This window comes from Spea bombifrons, chromosome 5, assembly GCF_027358695.1.
Source record: "Spea bombifrons isolate aSpeBom1 chromosome 5, aSpeBom1.2.pri, whole genome shotgun sequence".
In the NCBI taxonomy this organism is placed as follows: domain Eukaryota; kingdom Metazoa; phylum Chordata; class Amphibia; order Anura; family Pelobatidae; genus Spea; species Spea bombifrons.
In genome coordinates, this window is record NC_071091.1 from 86346607 (window position 1) to 86363979 (window position 17373).

The window sequence follows — 17373 nt, forward strand, 5'->3', positions numbered from 1 at the left end:
TACCTACCGTGTGATCATCTATAACAGGAGGGAAGACTAAAATATACTCATTGGGATTTTAATAAGAAGTGAAATTATTAAGGAAGTCTAAATCTCCACTCCAAATACATAAAATATCATCGATATAACGTTTGGGCCCAATCTGTTGTTTTTCCAGATGTTTTCATTTTCCCCATCATTCATTTCTAAAGTTGCACAATGAGACTCAAACTTGGTACCCGGGGCCGTCTCCTGTAAATAAAAAATAATTATGATATAAAATACATTTAATAAAATCTAATAAAAACTCTCCTAGTAACGGGTTCATATTCTAATTAAGCATATGCTGCATTGTTATTATTTTTTCCAATAATGTGTAACATTTGTAGATAGTAAACTTCATCTGCCCCTTGCCTGCCTGGCCCCACACTGTGTACCTTAAAAAATTGCTTAAAAATTAGCATTAGTTTTATTCTCTATAGAAACCAGTTTCTCAATTTCAAATTTTGTCATTTTAATAACCTTTTTGCAGGCTTTGTCAGCATGTTTGTTCTCCATAAATGATCCCTCGTTTTATAATTTATTTTTAATTTCATTTAATAATTTTATTTATAATATATTTTTCTTGCATTGATTCTTAACGTCTGAGAACGGCTGAGTTTCCTCGATGTGACCTCATAGGCGATGCTGCCTTGATGCTGTCATAGCGCATAAAGCTTTACACATTCTGTACGTTCTGCTGCAGAAGTAAACAGCGTTTTAGTGCCCAGGACTGAGCATGAAGCTGTTTCTCATCGGGTTCATTATTTGGATTATTTTCACTATATCTCCGAGCTCTGGATATGGAGGTGAGTTTATCTGTTATTACAGACAATTTGGCATCAAAAGAGTTAAGGAAAATATCCGTCCCAGATCTTTACCATTAACATTACAATTTACGGATGTTTTATAGTTTAAAACCTTATTCTGTTATCATTAACTGTTTATCCCAACTGCCCCCATTTGTACCACAGATTCCTGTCTATAACTGTCACATAGTTTAACCCTTACATTATTCTTTAACGTATATAATGTATGCATTACAATAACTTATACATTCTTTTTAGTTATTTTACTTTAAACCAGAAAGCTCTCGTCTCTTAAATGTCTTTTTCTTTGTGTTGCAGTCTGTGGAAACAGACCCCTAGCGGAGGATTTCCGTGGCTCCCGCGTGGTCGGGGGGAAGGATGCGGAGCCCGGTACCTGGCCCTGGTTAGTTAGTATCCAGGACTTCAGCGACAAGCAGTATGATCATCTATGCGGAGGCGTCCTCCTGAATCCTTTGTGGGTTCTGACAGCCGCCCATTGTTTTAAGGATGTTGGCAAGTAAGTAACTTAATGGTTTTACTGCAGACCCCTTACTATCCGTCATATAATAATGGAGCGAATGGATCGCTAACAGAATGTGCTTTGGTTTATTCAGTGAATATTATTCCTGGAGACTCGTGTTTGGCGCCAACCGGCTATCCAACATCGGGGGAAAGACTCAGATCAGAACCATCAAGGAGCTGATTGTACACGAGAAGTACAACCCGAAATCCCAGAGCAACGACATCGCCTTACTCAGATTAAACAAACCCATCGCGTTTAATGAGTATATTCAGCCGGCTTGTCTCCCCGCCAAACAAGCGATTCTAAGCAAAATGGACGACTGCTACGTCGCAGGCTGGGGTGTCGTCAAAGAAGGAGGTAAGCACCGCTTTAGCTATAGATATTCACATATACATGTCTAGTGGCCCTATTGTGAGTGTGGGGGAAGGAGCATGGGGTGGTACGGGGCAGGGGGGTCCTGTCTTTGGGTTTTCTGAGGCCAGCGATACATTTGATAAATCTTTTTCTCTCCAGCGGAGGAATCGGCGGACGTTCTCCAGGAAGCTCCTGTGAATCTGATCCCCACGGAGCGCTGCAACCGCCCGACCTGGTATAACGGACGTGTGCGAGGCTACAATCTGTGCGCGGGGTATGAACAGGGAGGTATCGATAGTTGCCAGGTAAGCCGATTCGTGGCCCTTTTTACTCAGTGATGATACATTGTTAATGTTTTCAGCATCCTGGACACTGCTTGTTTTGTAAAACTGTGCCGAGGAACAGCTGGGATAATGGTCATTACTGACAGTCTGTATAAAGGAACGCTTTCTTTACTTCACGCAGGGGGACAGCGGAGGACCTCTGATGTGCAAAAGACAAAAAGCCAAGTTCTACATGGCGGTCGGCGTAACCAGCTGGGGCTCCGGCTGCGCCCGAAAGCAGAAACCTGGAGTTTACACCTCCACTCAGTTCTACCTCGAGTGGATCGTTGGAAAAATCTTCAAGAACCAGAAACCTGCATCCAAACCTCTGGAAATGAAGGCCATGGAGAAGATCTGGCCAAAGTTAGCTGAGAAAATCAGCAAAGCTGGCATGAAAACCCCGTGATTCCCGAGAGCTCCAGAAATAGAAGATTCCATCGCATCTGAGCCGTCTCCTTACAGGAGAGAATTATTACATGTCAGCAACTTGTAGACTTGATTGACTAGATTAATAAACCAATAAATAGAAATGCATCAGTAAGACGAGTCCTTTTCTTGTACGTCGAAAGTTTGGGGTCACTGAGGACATTTCTGGCTGTAAGAGAATTGCAAAAGGGTTTCTAACCATCAATTCGCCTTTTAAACTTAAACTTGGGTCAGCGAACACAACGTGCCATTGGAACACAGGAGTGATGGGAGTGATAAAGGGCCATTGGAACCCAGGAGTGATGGGAGTGATAAAGGGCCATTGGAACCCAGGAGTGATGGGAGTGATAAAGGGCCATTGGAACACAGGAGTGATGGGAGTGATAAAGGGCCATTGGAACACAGGAGTGATGGGAGTGATAAATGGCCATTGGAACACAGGAGTGATGGGAGTGATAATGGGCCATTGGAACACAGGAGTGATGGGAGTGATAAAGGGCCATTGGAACACAGGAGTCATGGGAGTGATAAAGGGCCACTGTACGCTTATGAAGAGATTCCATTAAAAATCAGCCACTTCCAGCTACAAAAGTAGCTTAAAACATTAACCCAATGAATTTTCAAAGTGCCCCTAAATTCCCCTCTTTCTGCTGTTCTGGTAGTAATGTTGAGCAGAAATTCGCTCTGCTTTCAATTTATTCTGATTTAAAGTCTACTACACTTCCTATTGAATGATGCGTACAATGTCGTCATTAGAACATGTGGGTCTAACAGTGTCTGAAGTCTCATCCATGGAGGGGTATTTATAGAGGGGTTCGATTCTTTCCTTAATCTTCTTTAGGTTTTTTTCTCATTGCCCTTCATCTGCTGCCCGCTCTTCCAGTCCCTCCATCGGCCTAACAATCCACAGGATCAAGAACTTGACATTATTAAACTTTCTTTTCTGGAATCTAAACCGTCCTCTTATTGACTTCAATGAGTTTTCAACAGAAAAACAGCTATGATTGAAGCCACAGCCAGTGATCAGAAGCAGAGACGATGATCCCTCTGTCCTCTGTAACATTATTCCTTTGGATAATACAAGTTAAAAGGCATTTTCCATAATTCTCAATACTTAAATACTTTTATATGCAAACCCCTGGAAACACCGCAAGCCTGGATCAACTGACTTAGACTTACAAACCCTGTATATGCAGGTATACATAGTATATTAGATTTATATAACAATAGAATAACACATAAACCCAGTTTTGCAGGTATAGATCAATTGGAAACCAATTTGATCGTCAGCAGGGGCCTTCCCTGGCATCAACCAATGAAGAGCAGCAGTCCTTCATAGGTGGGTGCCAGATGAGCTCAGTGCCAGTGACCAATAGAGTCCTTTAACTCCTGAAGCTGAAACATGGCCCAGGGAGGCTCCTGGAGTTAAAGGTCCGTAAGAGTGACTCTACTGGTCGCTGGTAGGGGCCTCCTCTGGCATCAACCAATAAAGAGTCGCACATAGGGACCTTTAACTCTCGACGCTGAAACTTATGGATCAACTCCTGGAACCACCCCAGGCCAAGATTGGGACTCAGGTGTTACAGGTCTGTACACATGACTCTATTGGTCACTGGCAAGGGCCTCCTCCAACATCAACCAATGAATGACAGCTGCTTCTTCGTCTTCTTGTAGGTTTCCCCACCGCCATATTAGTTTATTTGGTTTGAAAAACTGAAAACGCGAAATGTTCTCCCAAATACAAATGCAAAAGTCTAGATAAAACCATCTAAATTATAGGCAGAGATCATAGGTTGCATACCCCAAAGCATCCCCTGGAGTCCACATTGCCCACATAGAACCTGACCAGCACCCATATCACACACATAGACCATCTTTGTCCCCAAACAGCCCAGCCTGAGCCATATTTGCCTCCAAACAAACCAACGTGAGCCATCTTTGCCCCCAAACAGCATGCCCTGTGCCATCTTTGTCCAATAAACACCTTGCCTGTGCCATCTTGGTCCCCAAGGCTCAAATACCCTGCTTGTGCCGTCTTGGCCTTTCCCCAACTAACGTATAACAGCTATGATACACATAAATACTCATACCGTTAGCCACTCATTCACTTTATTCATTAACACAATCATTAATTATCTCACTCATTCACACAAATCCTTTACACACATTGATTAATGTATTCATACACAATTCATTCGCACATTAATGCATTCATTCACACAATTAATCCACACGATCCACGTTCCATGCTATATTTTTAGTATGGGTAAATAGAATTCACAAACAGAGCGTATTTTTCTTATTATAAATCAAACATTTTGGTTTGAATGTTTTCCTTTAATTGCATTTCATGATCACTATTTGTATAACAAAAGCAAATTAATATTCCAATTCAAAATTAAATATTCTAGAGAAGCAGTGAATTCATTTTTGGGTTATTACACAGTTTTTTAAATTTAATTTTGAAAACAGGCCCAAGTCCCCCCACTTGGGATGGGGGGGGATTCTTTCTTGACTCCATAAGGCAAATTACAAATACGAAATGCAAATGCTCCATGTTTCCCAATAAATATCCTCACTCCCCCCTCCCCCCACTAATCCAATGCCGTCCGACTCCTAATCAAGACAAGATGTTGTGAATGATCCATTGTGATCTATCTCCGTCCCCATCGATATACACATCCTCACAGCTTTCCATCTCCCGAGACTACGGACGTTCGTTATTTCATCCTTTCTCATATATACGGAGACCAATTACTCGATCGGCATCATCTTTTACACATAGCCCAGATCTTCACATTTTGGAACTATAATAATCAGTCATTATTTGGAATACTAAAAGGAGAAAATAAACGTGACAAAATCATTGTTCAAACTACCTATAAACGAATATAGTGTCGACATCACAATAATTAACCCTCTAAACTATATAAACTTTTTATTTTACATCAGTATCTTGACCAATGGGTTCACAAACACCTTATACTGTACGTCATATTTAAATTCATTCCATTTAATCATGTACTCGATGTCATAGATATTTATATTAATCATTTTTTTAATAAAACCTATTGCTATAAATAATAATAATAATAATAGTGTAGAATGTTCAATCTAATTTGGTAAATAAGTGAAGTGTATGAGATGCATTCACAAGAAAACTGATCAAGGAAGCTTCATCTCAATAAAAGCTTATTCTTTACTTCCACTAAATCTAAAAACATGAAACATGCCAATGTCACATGACATGACGATCATCAATCACCCAATAAAGACAAGAGACCTGCTGGATTTTGAAAATGGTCACAGATTTTATTAAACACCTGCGAAATTCATAAACGTATAAACATCAAGCATATAAACAGATATTCATAACCCGCAATTAGCCTCAGCTAATAACATCATCATTAAGCGCATAATAAACAAACTCGCTAGCTTACTAGGACGGGACCCCCTAGGAATGCTGGCGCAGGCATACACGATACACCGGCATCCTCTCTGCACGACAGAGAAACCGATACGAACTCCCCAGGCCCATCCCATGGGAAGTCCTGCATGCAGCCGTCCGGGTAATGCCCCCCCCAGCTGCCATGCCTCAGATGGCCAACTCTAGCACTGACGCCAGACCCCGAAAGACCCCATGCCACACCACGAACATAACAAAACAAGGGAGGGTGGGAACTTCGCTCCGTATAATTTTCCAAAAGTGAGGGAGATCCTCTCTGGGTAGAAATAAATAACCCTTGAGAGGGGTTACAGCAAACATTATCATAACCCCCCCAACAGAGGGTCGCCATTGGGCTAACTCACCGAAAAGGTGCATTGGATAATTTACAGCCAGCCCAGTCATGCTGGCCGTGCATTTATGTCTCCTTCAGGCCAATACTGTATATCCACTTATAGATATAGACGGCACTTACAGAAGATATTGTACATAAAGATAATGTGCAAATACACCTCATACGGGGGGCTCCTGGAGGAATTCCCACACAATTCTTCTAAAGTGCTAAATGATGATCATACAAAGCGCAGCAGCCAATAAATACAAATAATAAATAAAATAAAGTCTTTCAAAAGTGTGATGAGTAAAATCCGGAAAGTTCTTCTTTATCCTCAACCAATTTCCAGCTTCATCAGGAAGAATGATCTCATGATCAACCCAGGGGCATAACTATCAACCACGGGGTCCTGGTGCACAAACTTCCCCTGGGCCCCCAATGTTAACAACTGGTCTGTGCTTTCATCCCCCCCCCTTCCAACATACAACATATGTAAACACACTTACACAAATTACACACACTTACTCATATTCACTAACACACACTCCATCTCACCCAGCGTGCACATACATGCTCACAGACACAACTACACATCCATGCTAATACACACAAATACACATTCATGCTCACACACACATACAGAATTAGACATCCATGCTCACACACACATATACACTCCCATGCTTACAGGTACACAAGTACACATCTATGATCACACATCCATACATATACCCCACTCCCGTCCCCACTTACTTCTCATCGCTCCGTCAGCTCTCCCTCTGGTTGCTCGCGCACACTGTGCATGCAGCTCGCGTTCCAGCATTTCACATTTCTGTCTCCTTATATTTATTTATCAATGTAGGGTAATAGATGATATGATAAAAAATAATAAAAATAAACGCGTCCACAAATGACAGGTTTGATATAAATGACCAACTGTGCCAATCAACTAAACTCCACTCAGGAAAAGAGGGAAAAATGTTGGCTCCCGTCCCTGTAATCACTACAGTAATCACTACGTCTCCAATCCCCCCACAACAGCACATTTTCTGCACTAAAATAAACTTTTCATTAACATGCAGTATTCTATATGAGTAACGAGCATCAATCTCAGCCTCTGCTAACTGTCACCGCCTCACACTCCAACTCCCATCTGTCTGTAACTGCCGCTACTGAAGCTAAAATGACGTCAGCTCACTTATATATCTAGTGCTTGTCCCTTGTATGGAAAGACCCCCCACACGTTGTTGGACTCATCAGTCACAACCATTACCATTACTGCCCGTTTTTGGCTACTTCTTCCGTTCAGTTATTGAAATGTTTCCTCCTAAACACAGTCCCTCCGACTTCACTACATCAACGAGCTCCAAAACGGCTCGTAACGCCTCTAGACGTGGCGACGATACGATGCACGATGCTGGCTATCGGGAATGTATATGGACTCCGTTTTATGGACATATGAGGACTCCGTATCTCCATTTACTGCGCATGCGCGGAAACACTCAAAGCCACTGATGGATTATACAGAAATTCCGCCGATTATTGGGTATAAGAATGGAGCCCCATAAAGACATCGACCGTGAGATTTAGGAGAAATGTGTTGAGGATAACGGAGAACTTTGCGGATTTTAGTCATCAAACGTTTGAAAGACTTTATTTTATTTATTATTTGTATTTGTTGGCTGCTGCGCTTTGTATGATCATCGTCCAGCACTTTAGAAGACCTGCATGGGAATTTCTCCAGGAGCCCCATATATACAGCGTATTTACACATTATATCTACTGGTAGTTTGTCCAAAATACTGCTCATGGCACCCACATTCTAAAACATAAATAATATTGTTCATTTTATTTTAACATTTTCACCCATAACCGTATTAGAAAAACTCCCCATCTTTTTTAGGACTCTTGTTACTTATTTTTGTTCAGTTTGCTACAATAAAAACATTTCAAGAAATCATTATCTTTAGTTCATTTTTTTATACTTGTTATTTCATTGTTACCGGTACTTTTAAGATTCCTAACTCCGGGGTCTATCCGGCAATATATTTTTCAAGAATTAATCTTGTAATAATATACGCCAATATATTGTTAAGGTCTTCTTTAATAATAACAACTTCAGAAATATAATGTGTCATAAACTTGATATTTAAACAATTATCGTCACAATTTTTTATTTTATCCATGGCTAAATAATCTCTATTTAAAATACCGACTGTTACCTACCGTGTGATCATCTATAACAGGAGGGAAGACTAAAATATACTCATTGGGATTTTAATAAGAAGTGAAATTATTAACCCCTTAATGACAAAGCCCGTACATGTACAGGCTCAAAATGCATTGTTTTCAATGGGTTTAGGAACCGCCCATTGTCCTTAAGGGGTTAAGGAAGTCTAAATCTCCACTCCAAATACATAAAATATCATCGATCTAACGTTTGGGCCCAATCTGTTGTTTTTCCAGATGTTTTCATTTTCCCAATCATTCATATCTAAATTTGCATAATGAGACTCAAACTTGGTACCCGGGGCCGTCCTCGTTACCTGTAAATAAAAAATAATTATGATATAAAATAAATGTAATAAAACCTAATAAAAACTCTCCTTGTAACGGGTTCATATTCTAATTAAGTATATGTTGCATTTTTATAATTTTTTTCCAATAATGCATAACTTTACATTTGTCCGTATTGAGCTTCATCTCCCCCTTGCCTGCCCGCCCCACCCCCACGTGCCTGCCCAGTCCCCCACTCTGTGTAAAACCTCCTGCTGAGAAGCAACATCAACATCAACGTTACTTTATTATCTCTCCGTAAAACGTGATTCTCAATACAACATGGGAGATCAGGAATCATTTCATAGAACGTTCGGTTGGTTTGATGAGACTCGTCTTTCTCTAAACCACGCTGACTTCTAATTATATTCTTTGGGGGTTTTATATTATCCGGCCCTGGCCTTGTCTACCTCAACGGTGTTAAGTTGCACATTTTCCCGTCTCAGCCAATCCCGTGTTTGTGGAAACCGTTCCATAAAATCAGCCAGCAGGGGCTCGGCCATCGGCCCTTCCTCTGTGTAAAAAATATATTTAAAATATCTGCTTTCTATCTGTTCTCACGAACCAAATTTCCCATTTCAGATAACAAAGAAACAACATTTTCTGTGTTTAGCTTTTTTTTCCATTTAAATACTTTAAAAAATATTCTCTATAGAAACCAGTTTCTCATTTTCCAATTTTGTCATTTTAATCACCTTTTTACAGGCTTTGTCAGCATGTTTGTTCTCCATAAATGATCCCTCGTTTTATAATTTATTTTTAATTTTATCATTTAATTTATAACGTATTTTCTCTTGCATTGATTCTTAATGTCTGAGAACGGCTGAGTTTCCTCGATGTGACCTCATAGGCGATGCTGCCTTGATGCTGTCATAGCGCATAAAGCTTTACACATTCTGTACGTTCTGCTGCAGAAGTAAACAGCGTTTTAGTGCCCAGGACTGAGCATGAAGCTGTTTCTCATCGGTTTCATTATTTGGATTATTTTCACTATATCTCCAAGCTCTGGATATGGAGGTGAGTTTATCTGTTATTACCGAGAATCTGGCATCAAAAGAGTTAAGGAAAACGTCCGAGAGCATTACCATTAACATTACAATTTATGGATGTTTTATAGTTTAAAACCTTATTCTGTTATCATTAACTGTTTATCCCAACTGCCCCCATTTGTACCACAGATTCCTGTCTATAACTGTCACATAGTTTAACCCTTACATTATTCTTTAACGTGTATAATGTATGCATTTACAATAACTTATACATCCTTTTTAGTTATTTTACTTTAAACCAGAAAGCTCCCGTCTCTTAAATGTCTTTTTCTTTGTGTTTCAGTCTGTGGAAACAGACCCCTAGCGGAGGATTTCCGTGGCTCCCGCGTGGTCGGGGGGAAGGATGCGGAGCCCGGTACCTGGCCCTGGTTAGTTAGTATCCAGGGCTTCAGCGACAAGCAGAATGATCATCTATGCGGAGGCGTCCTCCTGAATCCTTTGTGGGTTCTGACAGCCGCCCATTGTTTTAAGGATGTTGGCAAGTAAGTAACTTAATGGTTTTACGGGAGACCCCTTACTATCCGTCATATAATAATGGAGCGAATGGATCGCTAACAGAATGTGCTTTGGTTTATTCAGTGAATATTATTCCTGGAGACTCGTCTTTGGCGCCAACCGACTATCCAACATCGGGGGAAAGACTCAGATCAGAACCATCAAGGAGCTGATTGTACACGAGAAGTACAACCCGAAATCCCAGAGCAACGACATCGCCTTACTCAGATTAAACAAACCCATCGTGTTTAATGAGTATATTCAGCCGGCTTGTCTCCCCGCCAAACAAGCGATTCTAAGCAAAATGGACGACTGCTACGTCGCAGGCTGGGGTGTCGTCAGAGAAGGAGGTAAGCACAGCTTTAGCTATAGATATTCACATATACATGTCTAGTGGCCCTATTGTGAGTGTGGGGGAAGGAGCATGGGGTGGGACGGGGCGGGGGGTCCTGTCTTTGGGTTTTCTGAGGCCAGCGATACATTTGATAAATCTTTTTCTCTCCAGCGGAGGAATCGGCGGACGTTCTCCAGGAAGCTCCGGTGAATCTGATCTCCACGGAGCGCTGCAACCGCCCGACCTGGTATAACGGACGTGTGCGAGGCTACAATCTGTGCGCGGGGTATGAACAGGGAGGCATCGATAGTTGCCAGGTAAGCCGATTCGTGGCCCTTTTTACTCAGTGATGATACATTGTTAATGTTTTCAGCATCCTGGACACTGCTTGTTTTGTAAAACGGTGTCGAGGAACAGCTGGGATAATGGTCATTACTGACAGTCTGTATAAAGGAACGCTTTCTTTACTTGGAATCGCGCAGGGGGACAGCGGAGGACCTCTGATGTGCAAAAGACAAAAAGCCAAGTTCTACATGGCGGTCGGCGTAACCAGCTGGGGCTCCGGCTGCGCCCGAAAGCAGAAACCTGGAGTTTACACCTCCACTCAGTTCTACCTCGAGTGGATCGTTGGACAAATCTTCAAGGACCAGAAACCTGCATCCAAACCTCTGGAAATGAAGGCCATGAAGAAGATCTGGCCAAAGTTAGCTGAGAAAATCAGCAAAGCTGGCATGAAAACCCCGTGATTCCCGAGAGCTCCAGAAATAGAAGATTCCATCGCATCTGAGCCGTCTCCTTACAGGAGAGAATTATTACATGTCAGCAACTTGTAGACTTGATTGACTAGATTAATAAACCAATAAATAGAAATGCATCGGTAAGACGAGTCCTTTTCTTGTACGGCTAAAGTTTGGGGTCACTGAGGACATTTCTGGCTGTAACATAATTGCAAAAGGGTTTTCTAACCATCAATCAGCCTTTTAAACTTAAACTCGGGTCAATGAACACAGCGTGCCATTGGAACCCCGGAGTGGTGGGAGTGATAAAGGGCCATTGGAACACAGGAGTGATGGGAGTGATAAAGGGCCATTGGAACACAGGAGTGATGGGAGTGATAAAGGGCTTCTGTACGCCTAAGATATTCCATTAAAAATCAGCTGTTTTCAGCTACAAAAGTAATTTAAAACATTAACCCCGTCTGTGCTGGATTTCTGATCCATTTCATGTTATGTTAATGGGCAAAATCTATTAAATAGCATTTAAATGATATTAGTGGATAACAAAAATAACTGGAGACTAACAATCCACAGGATCAAGAACTTGACATTATTAAACTTTTTAGCAGCATTACTAGAAGTAAAGAGAGACGTACGAAGAAAGTAGAAAATAACTAACGACTCGTCTGGAATCTAAACCATCCTCTTATTGACTTCAATGAGTTTTTAACAGAAAACAGCTATGATTGAAGCCACAGCCAGTGATCAGAAGCAGAGACGATGATCCCTCTGTCCTCTGTAACATTATTCCTTTGGATAATACAAGTTGAAAGGCATTTTCCATAATTCTCAATACTTATATACTTTTATATGCAAACCCCTGGAAACACCGCAAGCCTGGATCAACTGACTTAGACTTACAAACCCTGTATATGCAGCTATACATAGTATATTAGATATATATAACAATAGAATAACACATAAACCCAGTTTTGCAGGTATAGATCAATTGGAAACCAATTTGGTCATCAGCAGGGGCCTTCCCTGGCATCAACCAATGAAGAGCAGCAGTCATTCATAGGTGGGTGCCAGATGAGCTCAGTGCCAGTGACCAATAGAGTCCTTTAACTCCTGAAGCTGAAACATGGCCCAGGGAGGCTCCTGGAGTTAAAGGTTCGTAAGAGTGACTCTACTGGTCGCTGGTAGGGGCCTCCTCTGGCATCAACCAATAAAGAGTCACACATAGGGACCTTTAACTCTCGACGCTGAAACTTACGGATCAACTCCTGGAACCACCCCAGGCCAAGATTGGGACTCAGGTGTTACAGGTCTGTACAAATGACTCTATTGGTCACTGGCAAGGGCCTCCTCCAACATCAGCCAATGAATGACAGCTGCTTCTTCGTCTTCTTGTAGGTTTCCCCGCCACCATATTAGTTTATTTGGTTTGAAAAACTGAAAACGCGAAAAGTTCTCCCAAATACAAATGCACAAGTCTAGATAAAACCATCTAAATTAAAGGCAGAGATCATAGGTTGCACACCCCAAAGCATCCCCTGGAGTCCACATTGCCCACATAGAACCTGACCAGCACCCATATCACACACATAGACCATCTTTGTCCCCAAACAGCCCAGCCTGAGCCATTTTTGTCTCCAAACAAACCAGCGTGAGCCATCTTTGCCCCCAAACAGCATGCCCTGTGCCATCTTTGTCCAATAAACACCTTGCCTGTGCCATTTTGGTCCCCAAGGCTCAAATACCCTGCTTGTGCGATCTTTGCCTTTCCCTAACTAACGTATAACATCTAAGATACACACAAATACTCATACCGTTAGCCAATCATTCACTTTTTTCATTAACACAATCATTAATGCTCTCATTCACACAAATCATTTACACATATTGATTAATGTACTCATACACAATTCATTCCCACATTAATGCATTCCTTCACACAATTAATCCACATGATCCACGTTCTATGCTACATTTTTAGTATGGGTAAATAGAATTCACAGAGCGTATTTTTCTTATTATAAATCAAACATTTTGGTTTGAATGTTTTCCTTTAATTGCATTTCATGATCACTATTTGTATAACAAAAGCAAATTAATATTCCAATTCAAAATTAAATATTCTAGAGAAGCAGTGAATTCATTTTTGGGTTATTACACAGTTTTTTTTATTTAGTTTGAAAACAGGCCCAAGTCCTCCCACTTGGGATGGGGGGGATTCTTTCTTGACTCCATAAGGCAAATTACAAATACGAAATGCAAATGCTCCATGTTTCCCAATAAATATCCTCACCCCCCCCACTAATCCAATGCCGTCCGAGTCCTAATCAAGACAAGATGTTGTGAATGATCCATTGTGATCTATCTCCGTCCCCATCGATATACACATCCTCACAGCTTTCCATCTCCCGGGACTACAGACGTTCGTTATTTCATCCTTTCTCATCAGTGGCGACTCTAGAAACAATATATAGGGGGGGGCACACAAGATACCACAGTCAAACTAGGGGGGCATTCATAATTTCCAAAAGTAATGTGCTATGGAATTATACTTTTGTTATTGGGCTAAAATAATACTTGATCATTCAACATGGGAAGCCTGAAGCCACAATTGAGTGCGACTAATCCTTGAAATAAATATTATAACACAATAAATAACTTTTCCACTAAATGATTTCAGGGCCTTGAACGTTTTGTCCCCTGAAGTCACTGCAACTTCAGGAGGGCATTCTATCTCTGGATAAATATAAATTAAATAATTCCTACTGTAAGTTAAGTGCCAGGAAACAGATGACCAAAAACACACACCAACACAGGCTCTGTCACACCAACACCCAGACACACACATCAGGACAGGCTCTGCCACACCGACAACCAAACACACACACACACACACACCAGGACAGGCTCTGCCACACAGACACCCACACACATCAGGACAGGCTCTGCCACACCCACATCCAAACACACACACACCAGGACAGGCTCTGACACACTGACACCCAAACACACACCCTAGGACAGGCTCTGCCACACTGACAACTGAACACACACACCAGGACAGGCTCTGCCACACCAACACCCAAACACACACCAGGACAGGCTCTGCCACACCAACACCTATACACACACACACACACCCGAGGACAGGCTCTGCTACACTGATAACCAAAAACACACAAACAGCAGGACACAATCTATGTCACAGACGTCTACATCAGGATGGATTTTTCACACTGCATTGTCGTTTAGACCCCCCTTAGTGTTTTTGCCCCTTGTGTATTGATGCCCCTGCTGCCCATATATATATTAATATTAGCCCCAGTTAATATTTCTGTATAGATCAACTGATATTCACTTGTGATCTCAGGTATATTTCAAATAAACAGAATCAGACATACAAATCCTGTATTTGCAGGTATACAATAGTATATGAAACGTAGCATTGCAGGTATAGATCAAATAAATACATGGAAACAGCATTGCAGGTATTAATCAACTGAATAAGACATACAAACACTGTATTTGCAGGTATACATAAATAATGTATGGAAATATATAGATATGGCTCTACAGAATAACGCAAAAACCCAGCTTTGCAGGTATAGATCAACTGGAATTCACATAAAAAAACACGTCATTAAAAGGTATATTTAAAACCCCCTAAATTACAGGCATAGATCACAGGTTGCATCCACACTGCCCACACAGCAATCACACTCCTATCATACCAGTAAATGCTGGTACCTAGGCAAGATGGGACTGTGATTGCTGTGATTGCTGTTAGCAATCACACTCCTATCATGCCAGGTCAGCCACTTCAGGCTGGTACAGGGTGGCTGTATATGATGTGCAGACCCCATACTGCTGGCAGCATCAATACACAAGGGGGCAGCTAGCTAGGTTTCAGCTTGTACTGGCTGACTTGGCATGATAGGAGTGTGATTGCTAACAGCAATCAAAGTCCCATCATGCCTAGGTTCCAGCACTTACACATCCAACCAGTAAATGCTGGAACCTAGGCATGATGGGACTGTGATTGCTGTTAGCAATCACACTCCTATCATGCCAAGTCAGCCAGTACATGCTGGTACAGGGTGGCTGTAAGTGATGTGCAGACCCCATACTGCTGGCAGCATCAATACACAAGGGGGGCAGCTAGCTAGGTTTCAGCATGTACTGGCTGACTTGGCATGATAGGAGTGTGATTGCTAACAGCAATTGCCCCCCTTGCCCCCCTGTAGCGACGCCACTGCCCACTGGTAACAAGACCTTGCTCTGAATATACGCCATTGACTACAACCCTCTGTTGTCTGTCACTCAGCCACTGTCTATTGGGATTCAAACTCAAAGATTACAGTCTTCTATGTGGGACATTGTTGAAAGCCTTATTGTAATCTAGATATGTAATGTCTACTGCACCATCTTTATCATTACTTTATCATTGATTTTAATTAATGATCATTGATCATCACTTTAGTCATCCAATCAAAGAATCAATCAGATTATTTTGGCATAATCTTCCTGAAGTAAACCCATGTTATTTCTGATCTTGAAACCCATGCATTTTTAGATGTTCAACAATCCTGTCCTTTAACATAGTTTCTATTCATTTTCCCACTATTGATAAAATACTTAATGACCTTTAGTTGCCCGACTCCTTACTACCTTTCTTGTGAATGGGCACAACATTTGCTAATTTCCAATCGTTCCAATTTAATAACTTTGGGTCTTTCCCATCAGGCCCCATCAACGTATTTGTCTTGATGGGAGTAGCTCCTCCTCCACAATAAACTTAAATGATTAAAATGACTCATTAATGCTTTTTCTTATCTGAGGTCCCTTTCCTACATTTTCATCTGTAAAAAAACAACAAAATTCATTGAGACAATCAGCCAAATTTGCATCCACTTCTACATCCCTTCATTCTTTTTTAATCTAACTAATCCTCTGGTTTTTCTCATTAATGCATTTAAAAATATATTCTTACTAACTATTTTCCCTTCTGTGTGTGTTTTAAGTTCTTATAATTTGCTTTGGCTCTTTCCGTCTAATCGTCTGGATCTGTCTATCTTTCTCACTCTGGATTATTTTTTTTATAATTGCTAACTGCTAACTTTTTGTTGTTTACTTTCTTTTTTGCTCTTACTGACAAGCCTAATAAAAATTTCTGTTGCCTTTAATAATTGAACTTTTAAATAATTCATTTTCTCCTGGACTCCATTTAAATCGATCCAGCCTAATAATGACTCCTTTACACAGATTCAAATTTTTTTTAATCTAAAACATTTTTGTGTGTCATGACTAAGCCACTGTTAGTATATTAAACCACACAGACTGATGAGCACTAGATCCTAAACTTTTACATACAGTAATATCTGTTAACAATTCTCCATTTGTGAGCACTAAATCTAATATGGCCTCCTTACGAGTTGGCGCCTCAACTACTTGTTTTAAAGATAATCCCAGTAGTTTAGAATATCTGTACTCCTGGCACAACCAGCTACCCTGGTTTTCCAGTTCAGAGCAGGAAGATTAAACTCACCCATGATTATAACTTCACCTTCAATGTATTTTAACTATTTTCTCAATTAGTAGATTATCTAACTCATCTACTTGTCCAGGGGGTCTGTAAATCACACATACACAAGTTACTGTACAATGGAAGCAGTTGTAGTTCCTTTGTGGGTTGACCTCCCATCTGTTTCCTTGACCAAGAACCTTAGCCGCCTCTGCTTTCTTTTTGACTACGTCTTTTGCCTCATCCTCTTGTACGCTTTTTGTAATTATTGTCCTTGTGCACCCATTCACTGTCACCGCTGTTGTTCCTATCACCAACTACTGGGAACAATGTCTCTGTTTGCATGTGTGCGGCTATCTTTCCTACTCTTGGACTCCATCATCTGCGGTAAGAGACTCCAACATTACATTTGTCACAAAGTCATTTACTGCACTCTTACAGGACATCTCCAC

At 41.1% G+C, this 17373-nt stretch overlaps 2 protein-coding genes across 2 annotated transcripts; both read left to right on the forward strand.

Annotated features, from left to right (window-relative positions):
* The first annotated feature begins 757 nt into the window (after positions 1-757).
* LOC128497739 (acrosin-like) lies at positions 758-2433 on the forward strand. Its single transcript, XM_053467902.1, has 5 exons — positions 758-827; positions 1146-1344; positions 1442-1707; positions 1864-2009; positions 2170-2433. Exons 1-5 carry the CDS (start codon positions 758-760, stop codon positions 2431-2433), a joined length of 945 nt encoding a protein of 314 aa, XP_053323877.1.
* A 7302-nt stretch (positions 2434-9735) lies between these two features.
* LOC128497740 (acrosin-like) lies at positions 9736-11525 on the forward strand. Its single transcript, XM_053467903.1, has 5 exons — positions 9736-9805; positions 10121-10319; positions 10417-10682; positions 10838-10983; positions 11149-11525. The coding sequence occupies exons 1-5, from the start codon at positions 9736-9738 to the stop codon at positions 11410-11412; spliced, it is 945 nt and encodes a 314-aa protein (XP_053323878.1). The 3' UTR covers positions 11413-11525.
* Positions 11526-17373: the final 5848 nt, after the last annotated feature.